Raw genomic sequence first — 21,354 nt, forward strand, 5'->3', positions numbered from 1 at the left:
AGAAAATATTTTTTATTTAATATGTTCAAAATAATTAAATATTCAGATCAAAATTAACTTGCCAATTCTGTAAACTTTTTTAGTATGTTGCCCATTTAAAAATGTTTTAAATTAATGCACGTAGGTATTTAAAATACATATATTTGTTTACATTTCTTTAAGGTTTATTGGACTTTTAAACTTTTACCTATACTTTACACTATGGATCACTCCACTCTAGTGGCTGAGACCTCCATTTACATGTGGAAAGTAGTAACATTACACTTGTAAATTAGTCTTCATCCCCAGAATTCAGGAGATGGGGACATATAAGTCTACACTTTTGAGTAACTTTATGCTAAAAAGTAATGACTAGCCAAATGTAAACTTATCTTTGAGAATAAGGCCCATTGTATCAAAAAAAATGGTAAGAATGTTGTGGGTAGTTATGGTGACTATCCAAACTAAAAGCTAGTTGCTTCTTTCCTGTGACTTAGTATCATGTCTAATGACTACCTGTTCAGTTTTATGTTAGAGGATGGCTGGGATGACTCACACCAAGCTGTGCTGTGGCACCATGTCTATACGTACCATTGTGCTGATGCATGAACTTGGGGATGTCTTTTTCCTTTCTGTACTCCAATGCTATGTCACTTGAGGAGGTGCCTATAGTTGTGTGCATTTCCATATCTATTGTCTGCCTGTACAGTGTTGGGGAGAGATGATGGGGTCTGATCTTACCCTACTGTGCTACAGGGCTTGTTCACTTGTGTTACTTTGTGAAAATATCCCTATCCTACTGTGCTGTGTCTTGGGACAGTCTGTATAGTGTTGTGTGGACTTTTATGGGAGACTCTTACCGTATTATGGTGAGTATCATATCTACGGACTTGTTGCATTGTATCAAGTGTGGGGGAGATCACAATTACCATATGGGGCATGCAGGAAGACCATGTGTATAGTGTTTTAATTCTCTGCCCTTCAACCCTTATAATTCACCTACCCATAGTAATGTTTTCACTGCCTTTGAGCCAAGGAAACCCGACCAAGACACTGAAACATGCAAAAAAAGTATTCAAATATATTAGTACATCCCTGCCCAGTGTTATAGCTCATGGAATTAATCTCCACTCTGTTGCTCAATGTCAGAGTCCTGATCAATATGTTGCCTCCAAGGCTCAGTGCCTGACCAGTTACAACAAGCTGTGATCACTTATCATTTTAGGTTTCCCTAAGCAAAGTCCATAGACTGCTCCAACTAGCACTCAGTCTCAAACCCAGCCAAAAGAGACGTCATGCAGCTAATCCAGGGCATTCACTTACAACATCTTACTCTATGACAGACACACTAGTTCATAAACCAAGTTTAACAGCTATTTGTGATGAGATATTAAATGAACTGGACGAAGTTGGACTTCATTTATGTTTTGCTTATGATGCAATAAACACCAGTCACTGCTTAAATTATTACTTGAAAAGGCACAAGTGTTTGGAATGGCCTTGAAATGGATTTATTGCTTTGCCTTGTACATATCTAAACAAATCTGCAAAAGCAGGACCAGTTCAGCAACAACTTAGTTTCATCCAGTGTGACATAGGGCTCCTCTCTGTCTCTGATCCTTTTGAATGTGAACATACACTCACTAACTCAGATCATGAGGCCACATCTCTGCCAATTACAAATGCATGCAGAGGACACCCGGATTCACCTTCAACTCAAGAGTGGATCAGGGAACCAAAAAACGTATCACCAAATGCTTTAATGGTATTACATTTTGATAGAAAAACCTCTTTAGTGGAGCAAAGCAGCAGGTACAGATCATAATCAAAAAAAGCCAGAACAGTGCCCTCTCCTTGCGATCTTTGTGGAGTATGTGGAAGCAAAGAAGGGTCAGGCAGTGCAGAAATGAACCATTTTGCGCAGGGTCATTCTCTGCATTAAGATCTGCTATGCACTGGCCAAGAATCAGCCTCCTCAGAGCTTTTTCCACCAGGGGGAAGGATGCTACCACTGCGCTAGCATGAGGTGTTCTGGTCCTGGATATCTGTAAGGCAGCGACGTGGGCATCCTTGCACTCGTTTGCAAGACATTACTGCATGAACAGCCAGGTCCGTAGGACGGGCACTTTGCCCGTTTGGTCCTACAGGAATTTCTAGTGTAAGAAGATCTGTCCACAGCCCACCACCAGGAGGGTATGACCTAGGTATCTATTCTAAAGTAAGGAATCTGCAGCTAGAAATCTAGCAGATGAACAAGTTATTTACCTTTGGTAATGCATTATCTGGTAGAGACTCCAACTAGCTGCAGTTTCCTTACACCCCCATGCCTCCCCGCTCTGCGGACACGTCTATTAGGGTTAAGGGTTGTCCCAAACATGGGCCTAAATTTTGGCACAGACCAAATGTTAGTTGTTTTCACAGCTCAGATCATGAGGCCACATCTCTGCCAATTACAAATGCATGCAGAGGACACCCAGATTCACCTTCAACTCAAGAGTGGATCAGGTAACCAAAAAACGCATCACCAAATGCTTTAAGGGTATTAAATTTTGATAGAACAACCTCTTTAGTGGAGCAAAGCAGCAGGTACAGATCATAATCTAAAAAAGCCAGAACAGTGCCCTCTCCTTGAGCTCTCCATTATGTCCTCCTTTTCAAGACATTCCCCGACACAAGGGTGCATATGCTGGCCGAGTACTTACAATAACATGGTATTTTCCTTCTCAATGCGTTTCCTAAAGGGGCCATGAGAGTGGGGACATGTATTAACCCTACAAAACTCCTAGCTAAAAAAAATGAATAAATAAATGTCAATAAGTGGTAACAGTCTAGTAATCTTTCTCTGGTTTTCTACTGCATTAGGTACAATAATGTACTGTAATGTCATGCATCATGAATAGTACCATATTCGGGTGGGTGGTAATATCTTGGATGCAATTTTTGAGAGCACAAGTAAAAATATTTCACTGTCACCGAGAGTTGGGCAAATAATTATTTAGAGTAATTAAATTGTGCGGTATTTAGATCGGCTCAAAATTCAAGACGGTTTAGTGCATTTACGGGAGTTAAGGCATGAGACTGGAGGATGGGCTACTCGGACACACCTGTGAAGGATGTCCCATTCCCTGTATTCTAAGTGCATGTACATCCTAAGGGCACTTTTATTACGGCAAACAAGGTGTCACCATTTGTGATTAAGAATCCCATCTGCCAAAGTCTTTCTTTCTATGGTTTAATCAAGGGCTCCAGGAAGGCCTGAGACCTTTTTGCTGGCTATGCGTTGCACTCTGGCAGCCACTAGACATTAGAAGGAATGATCTGAGGTTGACTCACTGTCCCCTGGGCATAATATGCTGAAAAGATGCTCTAGATTAAATGAATGGACACTCTTACCACGCTTGGGTGCTTCTCAATGGCTAGTGATGCTTGACCCATGCTCTGCTGGTGACGATGGCGAGCCTTTACAGCACGTACAATCAGGAAGAGCACACAGATCGTCAGCAGCGCCAGGGCTCCTAGGCCACTAGACAGGACGGCGAGATCCGGCAGACTGGGGCCACGCAGAGGCTCTGCGGGATCAGGAGGTGCTGTAGGGTGAAAGGAAAGAAAAAGGAGGATCACGAGAGAACCAACAGCCAACCACTCGCTGTAAAGTGTAGTCTTTTCAGGTTGTTCAGATAGAAATGTACTGCCAGCATGCTGTTGTAATCCAGTTAAAGATCAGAGCACTCAACATATGGTCACGTTCATAGGTCTGTTCATATTCTACACTGAGGAAACTGTTCAGTGAAATGTTTAAGTCAACAGATTAGTTGTTTGAATTTCAAGGATACTTTGGGAAATTACAGCGACATTACTGTAAGGAATATTTACTAGAAAGTCAGTGATGATGTTCCTTGGGAGTCTACTTGGGGTGTTACTATGATGACAACCTCAGTGCAACAATCCGGGTTACCCCCTTCTAGGATTTTTTAAACCACTGTCAGATCAGGTACCGTAGAAGAAGTAAATGCAAGTTCTGAAATCTTCCCAACTACTAACTCTCAAAAAGTGTTTTTAAATAGGTTTATATTAAATAAGGATTGAAAAACTCTCACTCATGCCATAGCTATTTCGTGTCACAAATGGCATATTCCATTACAGTTCCACGATTTTCATCGTAAAGCATGTCAAAGCCTCACTTACTAGACAAGTGCAAGACAACCAAAACTGGCAAACTCACAGAAATAACGTGGTTGCGTCATTTTATAGGAGTATGCATACTTGGTGCGTGTGTCTGCGTAATGGCGTGCGCGTGCACAGCTACGTAGGTTGTTTTTCTTCTTGATTAGCGGCCAGGCTGGATATCATGGGGGATGCTGCACACTATAGCCAAAACCATTTGTAAAGCAAATAGGTCCCAAAGACAAGACCTACTGGCTTTTCAAATCCTTGCTTTCCCTGTATTAGTCGTTGTATTACCAAAGAAGGAACATCCTATTGAATTCAAAGGGCACTTTTGCCTCTCGTTTCTTGACGATCTTATTGCGTCCCCCCTTGATATGTTAACACAACCCCTCCACTGCAGCGGAATCGCATACGTTAACCATGATACAAGGATTTCAAGAAAATACTCAAACAAGTGCCCTTGCAATTCCGAAGCAGAAGGAAACGGGTGTGTGTGTCTGTGCGAGATTTACAAATTGTGTTTGTAAACCAAACTCTTGTTTGATAATCCTTGTGCACGTTTCGGCAGGTAACACTGTTAAAGTAGTGGCGAGAAAAAAAGGCAGAAATCAATTTTCAAACACCAATTCCTGCTGTGATTCCCCAACCTGATATCCACAATTTGTAATCCCGGAGGAATTTCACCCCTGTGGTACATGGTCGTCAATTCGGCAAAAAGCCTGGGGTAGCGGAAGTGACTTCACACACCATTTGACCTTTACTTTTACTCACACACATGCTTACACGCATGCACATATACACACTCTCTCACATAAACAGACTCTCGCGCACACACCATACATACATTTAATGTATGTTTACTTTCCTTAGATGCCAGTGAGGGTCGTATTCCAGCTAATTGTACTCTGTTCTTTATTGCACTAATAGTGAATGATATATTATTCAGTATTAGTGTAATAAAGCACTGAGAGAAAACACGGTCAATGGAGCTCCAACAGACGTCTGCAAGGGGGAGCTGCCCCTGCGCTCCTGGCACTCATTTAGCCACTTCTGAGGCCAGGGGTCGCAAGGGGCAAGGCTGGCAACCCCTAAACGACGTGCATGCTGTGGTATCGGTATCTGCTTGTGGCAAGTTCCGAGCCGTTGTTCCTGGCTCACTTGCAATTGCATTCCAAGTGGATAAAACGCATTTTTATTATAACCCTCTGTTGGCTTGACTAATAATGTTTGTCGAGGGAGAGAGACCCTGATGCGCCAGTTTCTCATAAGCAACAGGTTTCGGTATGTGGCACAGTGGGATTGGGAATCAAATGTAAAAACGTGGACCCTTCGACACTAAACTGTTTCTCCACATAGACTGATGTTTTAACCTAACCTTTGGAGTACTAGTCAGAAGAGGAGGTACTTTACCTGCCTGGCCGGGCCGCAGCACCTCCACACTGATGGTGCAGTTAGTCGTCTCCCCCGACTCTTCATCTCTTGCGATGACCTGTGGTCCCCAATGTGGAGCCCAGAGTGCAGGTGGGAAGGAAGCAGTGGAGAAAGGTTAGTAGGACAGCAATGGTGACTTCTTCTTCAGCAGCACGTGAGCTGGTGGTCCATGTGCAAACCCTGTAATATGTTGCATGTCCTAACAGAAGCATACTTATTTCTGTGTGTTCAGGCCTGTGTGGCAGTGCACCGGGTTACACCATAAATATCTATTGCTCAACTCCTCATTGTGGAAGTTTCTTACCGACCCAGACCATGACACTGCTGTGTAGGCACGTGAACCTCCTGAACTGCTAAGGACTGGGAGATTCTGGAACCATGGAGGTGGGGGCTGCTTTCCATTTGAGAAAACTACTACACGCTGCTAGCTAGCACCCGTTCCTTTTAACAAGCACCTCCGTTTAGTACCCGTTCCTGACCTTGGACTTAGAGCCACTCATCCCGCTCAACCACTGCCGGGCCAATGACATTGCAAGCTGGTGTCCATCGCTTATTCTTCCCCAGGTGCGCAGGTCAATGCCTCACTGTAACTGAAGTGCATTCCCCTCCAGGCCATGTCTTTACAGTAAGTAAAAACATTGCATTGTTTTGCACCTTAGTCATACATGCCAACATTTTAGAAGTGGAAAGTGGGAAATTTAAAAGAAAATAATCAGGAGTATGTATTTCTCCCATTGACTTCTATTGAAGGAGATGCGATTTCAGGCGGGAGACAGCCAAAAAATCAATTTTTGGCTTAAAGAATCGGGAGTCTGACGCCTGAATCGGGTCTATTAGCATGCATGTCTTACAGTCCATTACCCGCAGGAAGTGCAGATCCATTTATCAAAGCTCGCAGGAACCCCTCTTTACTTCACGCTGTAGGTTTACGGACTCTCGATGTAAGAACCTTAATTCCAGAGTGTGCTGATAACATCCTCTTACCAGTAGGAAGTACTGCTCCAGAGCGCACAGCCGGTTGACTCTTGCTAGCAGAAGGCCATTCTGCATAATCTGGAAGAGTTCTGTGTGGTTCGATTGCTGCTTTAGGCTAAACTGGATCTTTGGATTGGACCCCTACAATAAACAGAAAAAAAAATACAGTTTAGCCCAGTGTTGCACTAGACAGACACATTACTAAGAATTCTAGAGATAACAATCCTGAACTGAGAAAGACATGAACTTGAGAAGCATATTCAAGTAACTCAATTAATGGTGCACTTATTATAGACAGTACTTAGTCAGTTGTGGCACTCAGTAGCGAATCATACATTCACTCTGTCACTCATGCATCCATTCATCTATCCACTTTCTCATTCTATGGTTCCAAGAAGTAGTACATACTCAACAGGCAAATGGACGAACAATAAATCAAAAGAATAAACATAGAATAAACAGAAAAATGCTACTGCCCACGCATGGTGGGTATATATTTCCAATAACAAATAAGTACAACAATAAATATACAGTGGATGTTCATCTAGAAATGGCACTGTGCATAGTGTATCATTGTTTTAAAATTGCAGCATGGCTGCCACATTGAAAACACATGGGTCAGCCATGGTTGGGATGGAAATACCATTTCACGATGGCCGCTCAGTAAACATTTCATTGGTCACCCATCTTGAATTATATTGTTCAATTTGTATCATTGCACCAACGATGCTCATTGAAACGCTATGGACAATTCCACTCCAAGGTGTGAACTTGGTTCAGAAATAGTGACTGCTTGGACTTAGGCACACTACTGATGTAGTGAGTGGCAAGCCAGTCAGTCTCAGGGGACTTGCCAGGCACTCTAAAAAATAAAAAAAGAAGGAAAGGAAAGGAATGGGAAGGGACCTATAAAATAAAAAAAATAGAAAACTAGAGGACTGGTCCAACCCTGGCAATGAAGGGCACTCATTTTTAAGCAAATGTTCCCGTGTGATCAGACAAAATGCTGTCACTCACAAAGCAACAGAGCCAATTGCTGAGGCGGACTGACCCATTATCCCATGTACAGTGGGGCTAATCAATAGCAAAACTCTTCTCTACTTTGGAAGTCTGGAAGCTTTTTACAGGCTTTAACAGTGTAATAGCAATCCACTCTGAAAGACGCTTTGGCTTTAAAATATGCCTTTCATGATAAATGTATCATGCCTACTGCCTTCGTCGTATCGTTTAATAATGAACAGATTAGACCAAAGGTGTTTGTGCTATCTTGTCCCAGTGAACCAGTTGGGCTTACTGCCTCAATCATTGACTTGTGAGCATAACCTTTTCAGGACTTCTATACTGCACTTAACCTTTCCCAGAAGGCAAACAATGGGCAGAGTCAGTAAATAAAAGCTAGCAAAACACTATGCATTCCTTCCTAAGAGGGCACAGTGCAGATCTTCAGCACCCACGGCTGTCGGATAGGTAACCAACATCAAAATACTTTTCTACTAAACTAATCTGTGAGATTTCATGTAACAAAACCCCTACTTACATACACTAACACAGTGTAGTAATATTATTGTTAAAGGCCTCTTGGCTTTCACATAGGATTTTACAGTAAATAAGTCAGGCCTTCAGGTGTTGTCATAACGTTTCATAACAAACACATCAGACCTATGGAATCTGACATAATCTTTCCCAATCAACCAAGGAGGTCTAGAGCCTTTCCCACTGGCTCATTACCATAACAAATTAAGTTTGATATGTGGAGTGTAGGATTTCCCACGGGGAAATCAACAGGCACATAGCCCTAAAATGTTGTGCTACGGTCGCGCCTGACACCGGCTTCAGATGCAGGCTCAGGTGGGCGCGTTGCGCGGTACTTCTCCCGCGGTGATAGTATGAAGGGCTGTTGCGCCATGCTTGCCTTGTTTACTTACCTCATTGCAACCGTCCCACTGGTGTTTTCCCAGGTGCCTCCACTCTGATCTTGGGGGGCTTGCTGCTTGGAGGTACCTTGCGTACTTCCATGTTCCTGGTGTTTCTTCCTTCCAGAATTCCTAGGGAAGGAAGTATATTTGCCAATTCCAATATAGCAGCCATCTTTCATCTCCCAATGGTCTCTTCCCAATCAATCATGGTTTCCTTTTTAGGCTTCACCTGCACAGCTCTTGTGCTGTGGCAAAATCTTTTGTCTTTGAAAAGGGACTTGCAGCCAGCCCACAGGCTTCCCGTTACTTGCCATTGGTTGGCTTCTTTGGTCACTTGATCACTCTCCTTTCCTTGCTTCTTATTGGTCAACAGGAATCCTCACTTCACAGGTTGTACTTCCTCTTTTCTCCTTCTGGCTTCAGCTGTTTTCTGGAGCATCAACGAAGTACTCCTTTCGGTTGGCGATCAGTGACTGGCCCAAGTGTCCTTCCACATGCAGCGGGCTTCTGAGGTGCATCTTTTTTTACTTTTTGCCCAGCCGTCAATGCGCCTGCAACGTCCTCATTTACCATTGGTGACTTATCCTCTGTTTTCCTTACAAATACGTTCATTTCTACGAGCCCGTCGTACTTGAATAGCCACTTTTCTTAATTTTACTTTACTTTCTCTCCTTACACTTTTACAACAATTGCTCTGTGCATGTGCCCTGCCGCAGCGCACGGGGAGCTGAGGGACAGCGCCGCTTCTCTCACTGTCCTACCTACAGGGCTCTGCTGAGAAGGCACCGATGACTTCACCAGAGATTTCCCCGCTCCTTCTGTCCTTGTGTTCAATTAATTGTCCCTTGTGTTCAATTAATTGTCTCAGCTCCCATGATGCCGGTCGCAGCTTGTTATTGATTTCCAAACTCATTCCAAATGTTCGCGCCATTTGTAAACATTTGAATAGATAAGTCAGACGCTTGTAGGCAAGCTACCGCCGCGCTGAGATTGAATGCCCTAATAAAAAAACAATTGGAGCTAATGGAAGCGCGGAGCTCGATCCTGGCTCATGCTACAGATCGCAGCTCCCCGGATCCCCTTCGCTTCCACAATCCCTCCTTAGGCCCCCTGCCGCTCCTCCACATTTCCTATTTATTTACTTTTTCCCTTTTATGTAGCATGAACTCGGCAAAAGACATTATAGCGCTTTATTTTGCTCTTTCTTTCTGTTCTTAAATTATTATTTGAATTACTGTGTGCATGCGTCCTTCTGCAGAGCACAGGGCGCTGAGAGGTGGCGCCGTTTCTCTTGCTGTCCTACTTATAGGGCATTGCTGAGAAGGCACCAGATGACTGCACCAGACATATCTGCGCCCCTTCTGTCCCAGTGTTAAATTAATTGTCTCAGCTCCCTTGCTGCCGGTTCCAGCTTGTTAACGATTTCTAAGCTCATTACAAATGTTTGGAAGTGTATGTAAACATTTGAATAATTAACTCAGAAGCTTAGTTGCACACCATGGCCCACCACACAATTAGTTTATCATCCCTTCCCATAAACCCTACACTGGCCTTCATGCTGTAGTGGAGCTTAGGATGTAAAAAAAAAAACATTAACAAAACCAATAGATTTTGTCTAGGCTTTGCCAATGCTTGATCCTGGTGTAATTTCCTGGGATTTTTTGTATAACAGGAGATCAGAACTGCCTTGCCTTTCCGTCACAATACTTTGTCAGTTCGAGTATGAGATTCTTCACTTCCTACTTGTTTTCTGAGTCCAGGTTCCTGTCCTGATACTCTGCTAGTTCTGTCCTTCTCCTGTTTGCGCTAACACCTGTATGCCAGTTGGTGTCTCCAGCGATTGCCACTGTCTCTAAACAGGGGATTTTTCTGGAAGGCACTATCCGCTTTGTTTTTTTCTAGCGTCAGAGGCATCATGGCTACCAGAAGAGATTCACCCATACCTCTGGCAGACCAAGACTGTGAAGACCTTGGTAGTCCGCTCTCATCAAACTTAAGGGTCGTTAGCCGGACGTGGTTCCCCTGAGACTGACGGATTGTGATGCTCACAAGTTGGTCGTGTTTTGGAGGGAATGGATCAAGTCCTGGATATTGTACAAGGAGCCCCAGTGGACGAGGCCCAAGCCTTATTGCAGAAATGTTCAGCAACAAACACAAGAATTGCAATTACATGATGAAAACCTAGCCTTATGCCAGTTCATAGTTGCAAGGGCATCTGATGTACCATTGGTTTCTTCAGCAACTCCTCTTTTTCTGGAGATCCTTACAAGCTAAAAGAAGTCTTAGACTCCTTGACTGTATTTTTCGCTGTCCGCCAAGGGCAATTTTTTCAGGTTAGGACAAATATTGGTTACCTTATTAGTGCCTTATCTGCTTCAGCTTTAGCAAGGGTGACCCAGTTAGTAGCCACAGACGACTCCTGCTGCAGAGACTATGCAACATGTTTAACTGCGTTTGGGTGGATGTTTGAGAGATCGGATTTTGTTTTTTCTGCTGAAGAAGCTCTCCGTGAAATCCAACAAGGAAATCAAGGTGTTTTCAGCTACATAACCCAATTTTGCAAATTAGCCACCAAGACCAACTGGGTTGAACAAAACCTTGTACCTCTGTTTTGCAGAAGTCTCAAAAAGTAAGTCAAAGATGAACTGGTTCACTCTTGAGAGTATTTTGACCTTAATGGATCAGGCCCTGCTGATTTTACCTCACCTACTTGAATGCCATTCAGAAAAGAGAAAAATGCAGCCTTCCTCAACGTCTGAGTGTACAGGAGTTCCCATGTATAAGGTAAACACTTTCCCTGAGGAACTGTGGGTCGGCTGAACACCTAGTCCGAGGTTGACCTGTTCGTTCTCAAAGGCCTTTGGGAAACACCAGCTCCTGTCTCTTGCGAAAAGGGAAAGGAAGGGAATTGCTTGAATCCCTTTTGTCAAAGTACCTGGGGATTCGCCAACCTCTATGTTCCTTATACCCATTATGTTGAGATTTCCTAATGGTGAGAATGGAAACGGTCTAGCCCTTTTAGACAATGGGGCGAGTGGTCGCTACTTGGTCGAAGACTGGGCCTGAGAGAAAGGCATTTTATGTGTTCCCAAGGAAGGTCAAGAGCAAGTTCAGACCGTGGATGGTACACTTTTGGGTCCAGATTTAAGAGAGCCTTGCGCCTCCTTGCGCCACATTAGTGTCATTTTTTATGCTAATGTGGCCCAACAAGGCCAAAATCGCCACACCAGATTTACAAAGTGGCACAATGCATGCATTGTGTCACTTCGTAGCCCCTTGCGCCACATTATGTCTGCGCTAGGCTTAGTGTATGCAAGAGGGGCGTTCCCATTTTAGGGGGTGCGAAAAAATGAAGCAAAGAAATCTAAAAGATTTCTTTGTGCCATTTTTTCAGCATTTTTAATGCCTGCTTAGAGTAGGTGTTAAAAGGGGCCTCACCATTGATTACAATGGGCCCCTATGTACTGTTCAGGGTTAGTGCCAACATTTTGGTGCTAAACCTGAACAGTACATCAATAGTGTCAAGAATGTTGATGCTACTACCCCCTACCCTGCGCCATGGTGTGCCGTATTTTAAACATGGTGCACACATGGTGGAGGTAGGCGGGTGCAAGGGGGTGCAAGAGAAGTGGCACTGCACTGGTGTAGTGCCACATTTCTTAAACCTGCCCCTTGGTTTCTAGACCAGTCAAAGAGATGACAGTTCCACTGAAACTGCTTTGTAAACACCAGGAAACCAAATCCTTCAACCTCATAGCTTCTCCCCATCATATTACAACTCTAGAGCAGTGGTTCTCAAACCTTTTACTGCCGCGCCCCCCAGTGGGGAAAATAAAATTGTCTCCCCCTACAGAATTTTTCACAATTACTCTATTAAGTTGGCTATGTTTAAATATGTCTAGACTTATTTAAACATTGCAGTTAAGTTCTGTTACATTTTTAAAAATGCAGTAAATGTATTTCTGCTTAAAAAAAGCAGTGTTATCTACATAATGCCTCTTTTGGCCAGGGCCTGGCAGCTCCCTGGAATCACTTGAGGCCCGCCCCTCAGTTTGAAGACCCCTGCTCTAGAGGTGCCCTGGCTGTCACATAATAATCCTTACATCAATTGGGAGACCAGAAAAATATACTTATCCTCCCAATTCTGCCCAAAATTTTGCAATCCTTCAGACGATTATTGGACTCTTAAAGAAATGACTCATACGACCACCATAGATTCAGGAAACATCAATATTCTTCTAGTATTCAGTCTCACAATAAGTTCAAACCTCAATGCTATGGCCCTTTTAAGATTCTCAAAGTCATAAATGCAGTCCCTTCTAGAATCTGACTGCAGCTGCACTGGAAGGTCTGTCAGGTATTTCATTCTTCCCAACTTAAACCATTTAAGGTGGACCCCTTCCATCATGTTTTTTCCAGGCCTCCTCTGGTTTTAGTTAATGATCTTCCCGAGTTTGACGTCCAGGAAATCTGTGAATCTTGTTTCTTTAGAAATACACTCCAGTTCCTGATTCATTGGAAAGGCTATCCTCCGAATGAAAGATCATAGGAGGATGTGTCGTCGGTTCATGCTTCACTCCTAGTTCAGTGCTTTTTTTCCTCCTTTCCTGATAATGCTGGGGATTCGAGGGGACATACTGTGGTGCCGCAGTTGTGCCCGACACCAGCTTCAGATGCAGGCTTGTGTGTTCACAATGCCCAGTGCTTCTCCCCCGGTGATAGTATGAGGGGCTCCAGCGAGCCACTGTGCTTATCTTATTTACTTACCTTGCAGCAGGTGGCCCGCCGGTGTTGTCCCTCTTGCCTCCACTCTGATCCTGGGGTTCTTGGTGCTAGGAGGTACCTTGCGTACATACATGTTCCTGGTGTTTCCTGTTCCCAGAATTTCTAGTGAAGGAATTTTATTTGTTTATTTGCAGCCATCCTTAGTCTCCCAACTGTCTCTTCCCAAACAATAATGTTTTCCTTTTTCCTACTGTCATTTCCTGGGATTGCCTGTATATAAGGAGATCAGCGCTGCCTTACTTTTGCGTCAGTCATGTTGAGGGTTTCTACGTTTCCTACTGTTTTCCTGAGTCCAGGCTCCTGTCCTGCTATTCTGCTAGTATCCGTCCTGCTCCTTTTTCTGATACCAATTATATTCCAGTTGCTTTCTCCAGTGACCTTCTGGAGGTTTTTTGCCAAGTTGGCTTTTTCCTTCATACAGGGGCTTTTTCTGGAAGGCACTGTCTGCTTAGGGGCCTTCTAGTGTCGGCTGCATTGTGGCTACCGGAAGGGGTTGGCAATACCTCTGGCAAACCAAGACCATGAAGATCTGTGTAGTCTGCCAAATCTGCCAAATTGAGTTTGATGAGAGTAGAGGGTTTATGCAACACCAAAACCCTTGCCTCCTATGATAATTTGTGAGCTTCCATGAATCTGTCTAGAGGCTTTAACACAGTGCAATAACAATCCAACCTTGAAGGCCTATTGTGAAAAGTTATGTCAGATGCCATAGGTTTGATATGTTTTTATGCTGCTACAACAAAGGCAGTAGTGCTGACGCATTTTGTGAAAAGCCTTTAAGGTTGGATTCACTTTGAAAAATGGCCAGATGTTTTTTAGCGACTGGTTGAAGTAGAGGTCTCTTAGCTGGCCGAGGGATGGTGACAAACAGTTCTCTGAACAACCTGTATCCCCAGCATTGGCAGGATTTATGGCGCCTCTTGCGGTTCTTTCCTTCCAGAGGTGGAGGGAGTCATGGCAGAGTCTGAAGAGGAGGCTAGAAGCCTTCACCGGAGATCTATTCTGGTGGAGTCCTGATCTAGCAAGACCCACTCTAGGAGGAAAGGATAACATGCTACTTTCACAATAAACATACAATCTCGCAAGCTCGCAATTGCTAAAGTAGTTCCATCTCAAATTCACAGGTTACCCAGTTCAGGACTGAACCCCAGTTTCGATCTGGTTCTCTGAGGAGGCATTTGAGATGATGACCAGAGAGATACAGAACTTGGAGAAGAGAAGACTATCACCCTTGTAGAGACCTTGGTTACTGGCTTTTTGAGCAATGTCTTCTTGGTCTCGAAGAAGGATTTGATGGACTTGGGACCCATCATGAATCTAAAAGAGCTGAACCAATGGCTTGTGTCTTGGCATTTCAAAATTTAGGGATTCATCTCCTCTGAGATATTCTGGGACTGAAAAACTGGATAACATGACTAGATTTGAAGGACACTTGCTTAATAGTATCCATTTGGGAACCACATCCAATGTTCCTCGTGTCCCAGGGGGATAGACAGATTGGGGAACATTCCAGTCTGCTTTCTGGTTGGTGCTTTACAGAACTACTCAAGCCAGTGGTGACATACCTTTTGGTCCAGGGGAATTTTGGTCATTGTGTACCTAGACAATAGGATCTTTATGGCCCAAGATTTATCTGCAATACAGGAACACATCTAAGGGGTGATTTCTCTGCTACAGGATCTAGGATTTGCCATAGATTGGGACAAGATAATCAAGGGTTCCACTTAGAAGGTAGATTTTTTGGGATTCACAGTGGAATCTGTGAATGTGGTACTAACGCTGCTTATCAAAAAGATCTGAACGATGAAGAACGAGATTCAGAAAGTTACAGCAGAGCTGAAAAACCCTTAAAGGTTTACCATGGGGGTAAGCTGGGTCAGGGTAGAAAAGACTGATTTTCTCAGGCCCACTGCAGTCTCGGGCAATCTAGAAAATGAAAAATCTCCATCTTCATTGTGGCTTATTATATACTTATTGAGTAACATGGTCACAGGAAGCCAGAACAGAACTAGCTCAGTGGCTGGCATATGTAGACCTGGAAGGAACAGACTATGTTTTTACACAATACTGGACACAACAGAATTGGACACCAGCCTATCTGGATGGGGTGCTTGCTGTGACAAGATACTGAAGGGGGATTGTGGTTGCAGTAGGAGTTAAAGTTACGCATTAGTTATCTGTGCTTTCAGCAGGATCATTTGCAGTAAGGAATTTCATGAGAGAGGGTGCAATACCAGGTCTTTCTCCATATGAACAACATTGCTGCAGTCTGATGTGTCAACAGACTTGGGAGATAAAATTGAACGTGTTAGCGAAGTTGGCAAAGAGTTGTGGCCTTTTTGCCTGGGCTATCAAATATTGGTGGTGGCAGAATATCTTCCAGTTCTACCCAACAAGATTGTAAACTGGCATTCTCACCATGTAGTTGAACCCCAGCAACTGGAAGTTAGAGCTGTCATTTTTATGGGCTCTGCAGGATCGTTGTGGTGAATGCCACAGAGATCTGCATCTGGAAACTAGACGGTGACCAACACCTTCATACAAGATCTGCTTCCCAATGAAGTCTTCCCATCATGATTCCAAGGACAGCAGCTCAAGTCAGGCAACAGACAGCAAATGTGATTTTGATTACATCTTCCTGTAAGACTCAAGTATGGTACCGGACCTTCTGAAATTGTGCATGGAATCTCCGAAATTGCTACTGCAAGTATTCACACCTCTACAGACCTTGATAGAGGAGACTCATCTCTTGGTAGAAGAGGGGCTCCTACGTCTGGTGGCATTAAATATTTACAAGAACGACAGAGCATCAGAGGGCATTTGGAGCATGGAGGACATATCAGAGAGTCATGGACACCAGGTACATTCAAATTTGACAGATCTGCATAGGCTACATAGTGTTGGACTTTACATCCCTTTTCGGGGCTGTAGTACACCTTCTGAATTCTCTTTTCAAGCTAACACAGTAAAATTGGAGAAAAAGAACAATGAGTTGTTAGTGGATGGCCATTTTGGTGTGTCATAACTATGTGGATGCTGCTCAAATAGGGGAGCATGCATCTGCTCTGTGGGCGGATGAAGAGTGTGAGACTGCAGGTTCCTCCTCAGCTATGTTATGATTTACTCTGGGATGTGAACGATGTGTTAGAACTGTACCTACTCTGGCCAGATATTGAGTCACAGCCCACTAAGGAGCTTTCTTGAATGCCATCAATCCTGTGAATTATTTTTTATTGAAGGGTATCTGACATGCGAGTTCTAGAAGTTGTAATGTGAGCCTTCTCTCCTGAGGGTGCTACATTTTTTATTTTGAGGAGAACAAAAGGAAATTCGATTAAGGCAAGACTGACATTATGTGTGGTTCTATATTTAATACAATAGGAACCTAGAACAAAAACACGGAGAACTCATGGGGTTAGGCAGCTACTTATTGCCATGAAACCTATTTATCAAAGGGTAGTGCCCCAACTTTGGCCTGTTGCCTCCGGTGGTTTAAACAGTACGAGGGAATTGACGTAACTGTGTTAAGTGCAAATTCAGTTAGAAGTGCAGTGGCCTCGAAAGGTTTCCAGGTTGGTACTCAGTTAATATTAAAGTTGCAATCAGGTCTGCAGATTTAGTTTCCAAAGAGTTCTAACCTAACCGGATTGAAGGGGTAGCTTCTGTGTTTCTGAATAAGCTTAGATATAGGATAACAGGAGCTTCAATGCCGTGCCATAAAATGGTGATTTTCTGGGCAATGTTAAAGAAATTCTAGATTCTGTTAAAGGCGCAGAGGTGAGTAATATGCCCTCTGTGACAGAAAAAAGATGGGAGAGGGCAATGTATTGCTTCGGGTTTTCGAATAGTGCATTGCTACATCTCAAAACGGGCGGTATGGGAATGTTCTTTAATGTGAAGTATTTAGATAGCGGTTGATATAACAGTTAAATTAAAAACATAGACATTGGACTTACTTTCAACACGTCTGGTTCGACGTTTTACAATATAACACCTTTCTCACAGCAAAGGGAAGAAAAGAGGAAGCAGTAGTCGAAATGGAGAATGTTACACATCGGTTAGAAAGATTGGATTGGATGAAGCATCTTTTCTATATTTATCATGGAACTCATGGGGGCTGTAGTTTTTTAAAATAAAATTTACACTTGTTTCTTTGCTGCTGATGGATAGTAAAGAGAAAGCATAATACTCATTTCTGTATGTTTAATATAATCTAGAATTTCTTTAACATCCAGAAAATCACCATTATTGGCTTGTTACCATAACCAACCTAGTCCTCCTCTATTGAGCATAAGCTTCCTCAAAAGCCAAATCAGATACTCTTTTCCCAGTGGAAGCACACACCTTCTGCCCAATCAAAAGCGTGTAGATAGGAGGATTAACAGATGGATGGAGTACAGCTTTTTAAAGTTCTCTTTCAGGTGATAATGCAAGGTCTGACGACAGCTGCGCTGTTAAGCCAGACCAAAAAATGATCAAGTCCAAACTGCAGGTTGTGAGTAAGGTGGCCAATGAATAGGAGCATCCAGCAATGCAAGGTCACTGCGATATTCTGAGAAAGCATTGTATATTTATAATTTTTTAGCGCCGCATTTGCGTCGTTTTTTGACGCAAAATCGACGCAAACTTACAAAACACAATTGTATTTTGTAAGTTTGCGCCGATTTTGAGTCAAAAAACGACGCAAATGCGGCGCTAAAAAAGTATAAATATGGGCCGGTGTGTCCATAGGTGGCACACACATCATTCAAGTTTGTTCCCAGACACAAATAGCTGTTTTGCATAGGAGCAGACTAAACTATCCCTACTCTGTCATCCTCAGGAGAAGGGCTTATCTGTACAAATAAAAGTTTGTTCTAGCACTACAAGCACCATAATGCTGGCAAAGGTTTAACACTGGTCCAAAACAACTACAACTGCACCTTTTAGTTTTTTTCTGATAGTCTCTTGAAAGTATCAAAACTTTCTATGAGAACAGACTCTGTTGTGCAATGGTCCTAGCAGAGATGGTTCTTGTCTGGTTTTGTAAGAGTTTACCAAGACTGATCTGGTTCTCACAGAGTGTATTACACATGTACAGACACACACCTATGCACGCATCCTCACACACAGACTCCTGCATTTATACACACATAGCATCATCGTCCATTTTTCACACTGATCTATCTGCATGTTAATGTCACACCACACTCGGGCTGCTCTTTGAGGTCGGGATAAAGTTATCGATTTGAAGTGCAAGGAACTGAAGTAACTTTACTAACATGACTCTTGTAGTAAGGAATGAGTGAAGGAAGAAGGGGTGCAGGAGATAAAAAGTCAGAAGGACAGTTGATAGGAGTACAGACGTAGAGTTTTTGAATGAGTTAACCAATGAGGCAGGGCCGCTGAGGGAGACTTCCCACTCAGTCGTAGTGCCCACACTACTGTGAACCATGTGGTGTGTTTTTTACTCCATGGACTTACATTGTTAAAATCTTCATCGGAGGCGTTCAGGCACAGCACCCTCCCGCTGTAGGTGGTCACCAGCGCTGCCAGGTTCTGGTCCTCCTGGATGTAGCCCTGGTAACGGGATGCGCTGAACCTTGGAGGATGCCTGTTGGCTGCCAGGACCTTGATGAAGACGTCTGTTATGGAGTACTTCCTCATGTCGTTCACTTGAGAAACCTAACAGCACACAGTCACATAGTAGAGATACATGGAGAGAAACCACAACAGATGACTGCACAACAATCATTTGTATTTGTTAGCCGCCACTGCGGACCCTGTAAAGATTTGAGTGAGATATCTGCCTTTTATCTCCCCACCCCCAGGAAAGATGTGGCCAATTGTTTATCTTGGATATGGTTCTGAGACAGACAAGAGCAATCATCAGAATTTATATTTTCAAAATAAAATAAATTGTGACCAAATTATGAGGATTTTATCCTGGCAGTAAATAGAACAATATGTTACCGCTACCAATCGTCCATCTTTCTCATACAGTTCAAGTAAATGTCACATATCATTCTTCCGTCTGCAACCAGAGTCGGCTGGGCATTGCAGTGATCTCTAGTGTAGTGTATGTCAATGTCAAGGCCTTGATAAAAGTCGAGACTTGTACGTGGAGCACCCTGGGTATAACTGTACCCATGACCAGCGGACTTCATCAGGAGCAGAATAGACACTGCCATAGCTCATTCCGAGCAGCCCCTATTCGAAAAGGGACTTGGTTTCAGGCCTGCTCCTAGAATACACTGAGCATGGTCACCCAGTGCAAATTGGGCACATATGGATTGTGGCTGTTGAGCAGAGCTAGAAGTCCAGGCCCTGCACCTAGATCCTGCTCTATAGTGCAAAAGCTAGCTGGGTGTTCAGCACACCTTCTCCTTAGTCCAAAGCCAGGGCAACAGCCACCCTAATTTAATTCTGCATTTAAGGTGCAAATAACATGGCAATGAGAGACTCAATACATATACAGGTGTGTGTCATTTTTACTATAGATGTAATCTGTGAGATTCTACATTATTTAATTTGTATGTGTGGAAAGGTGTTTTGACGCTGCAACCAGTACACAGTCAAGGTGTGAGTTAAAGTTGAGAGGGTATGGAGGAGGAGGGAACTTAGGTTAAGGGTGCACTTGTGAATTTGTCATATTTTCCGTGCCTGTCAACCATAACTCTCCCTTAAAGTTAGATTTTTCAGGGATTTTTTTTTTTTTTACATGTTAACCTCTTGTAACGTTAAGGAGAACAGGCACTAGTTTAGCTGTTAGCATTCCTGGGATTCCTTTATCCTAAAACATTTTTGGTGAGGGAGGCCAGGGTAGCTTGTCACAGTTTCAAAGAGTTCTCCAGTGTAAATGTTTGTGAGCAGATTTTCTAATGGATAACTCTACCTGCAGATTCCTCACTTCATGAATCGCCACAGGCACCAGACTGGGTCCATACACTTGACACCAGCAGGTTTGTGGCTTCATCTCGTCTTCTGCTTCTTCATGCTGGTGACATCATGGAGCCACATAAGACACTACATGATATGCTGACATCATTTTCTGTTTTTGTGCACCTTTTGATTCGGATTCGGAGTGCTCTCCTTCGATTTTTCTGTACTTCCAGTGGCAGTGATTGATCTTAGGTGCCCAAATTGTACCTAGTCCTGTTATGGACATAACCGTGTCTCGTCTTTGTCTTCCTCTGATAAATGTCCAGGTGCCAAGGGGGAGTGCCTAGGCCAATGCGGATGGAGAGCCTTCAGGTCCCGCTCCAGCACCCAGAGTGATTCTGGTGAGATGGCTCTGAAATTGGGAATACCTCTGATAATCATTTAACTTTAATTTACTTAAGGGTTGTCCTCTCAAATGTCGCTGCTCCAGTTTGAGGGGGCAGATCTATTTGTCAGCGGTTTGACTCCCCCAGTTTTGGCGTTGTTCTTTGCTTTAGCTCCTGTCCAAATGGGCAGAGTCCTGGTGCTGGTGCGGGTGCCTGTTTTTGTGTCAGTTGCTGCCACAAGTTCGTCAGGTTTTCCTGGCCTCTAAATACGGGCTTAAGTAGTAGCATTCATGCAAGCTTTGCAGGTGATGTCTTACCCCCCGTGACCCCTTTCTAGTGCAACAGCTTAGCCCCAAGGTGCCTTCATGCCCTTTGATCTCTTCCTTGCCAGGGGCTTCTACCCCCACTGGCATTGTTGACAGTGGCTCAACAGTAACCGTCCTACCGTCGGAGTCCTGGTTTATTTCTTTGGCTTTGGCACTGGCGCCAGGGATGGAACCATCCTTGACATCACCTACTGCTTCGCCTGTTCATTTGTGCTGAGAGACCCCTTGAAAGATGTTGACTGTTGGATGAAGGCGAGCAGGGATAATATGTTCCCATCTGGTGTACTGCTTGGGTTCCAGGAATCTGGTGTTCTTTCACTTCTGGTACAGGCTTGGAGGCATTATTCATAAATGTGTTGTGTTTTGGCAGTGCTCTTGGGAAACGTCTCTTCAAAGGACTGCCTCCTTCAATTCTACCTTGTTTAGGATCCTTCCATCTAGGAATTGCCCTCGCCAATGGTAAAGGTAAAGAGTGATGCGATACAAAGATCCTACAGCCTTGTTCCTCCTTATAAGAAACGTTATTGC

At 43.6% G+C, this 21,354-nt stretch overlaps 1 protein-coding gene across 4 annotated transcripts in view; it reads right to left on the bottom strand.

The window, feature by feature from the left end:
• Positions 1 to 21,354, bottom strand: part of LOC138288128 (cadherin-related family member 5-like) — a 291,068-nt gene that overhangs the window by 35,519 nt on the left and 234,195 nt on the right. For all 4 annotated transcript variants that reach the window (XM_069229388.1, XM_069229387.1, XM_069229391.1 and 1 more), the window contains exons 11-14: positions 18,717 to 18,917; positions 6,562 to 6,693; positions 5,557 to 5,635; positions 3,373 to 3,566 (exon numbers count right to left, since the gene is read on the bottom strand). In XM_069229388.1, coding sequence (XP_069085489.1) covers positions 3,373 to 3,566; positions 5,557 to 5,635; positions 6,562 to 6,693; positions 18,717 to 18,917 — 606 coding nt within the window. The remainder of the gene's footprint in view (positions 1 to 3,372; positions 3,567 to 5,556; positions 5,636 to 6,561; positions 6,694 to 18,716; positions 18,918 to 21,354) is intronic.

Source organism: Pleurodeles waltl, chromosome 4_1 (assembly GCF_031143425.1).
Source record: "Pleurodeles waltl isolate 20211129_DDA chromosome 4_1, aPleWal1.hap1.20221129, whole genome shotgun sequence".
NCBI lineage: Eukaryota > Metazoa > Chordata > Amphibia > Caudata > Salamandridae > Pleurodeles > Pleurodeles waltl.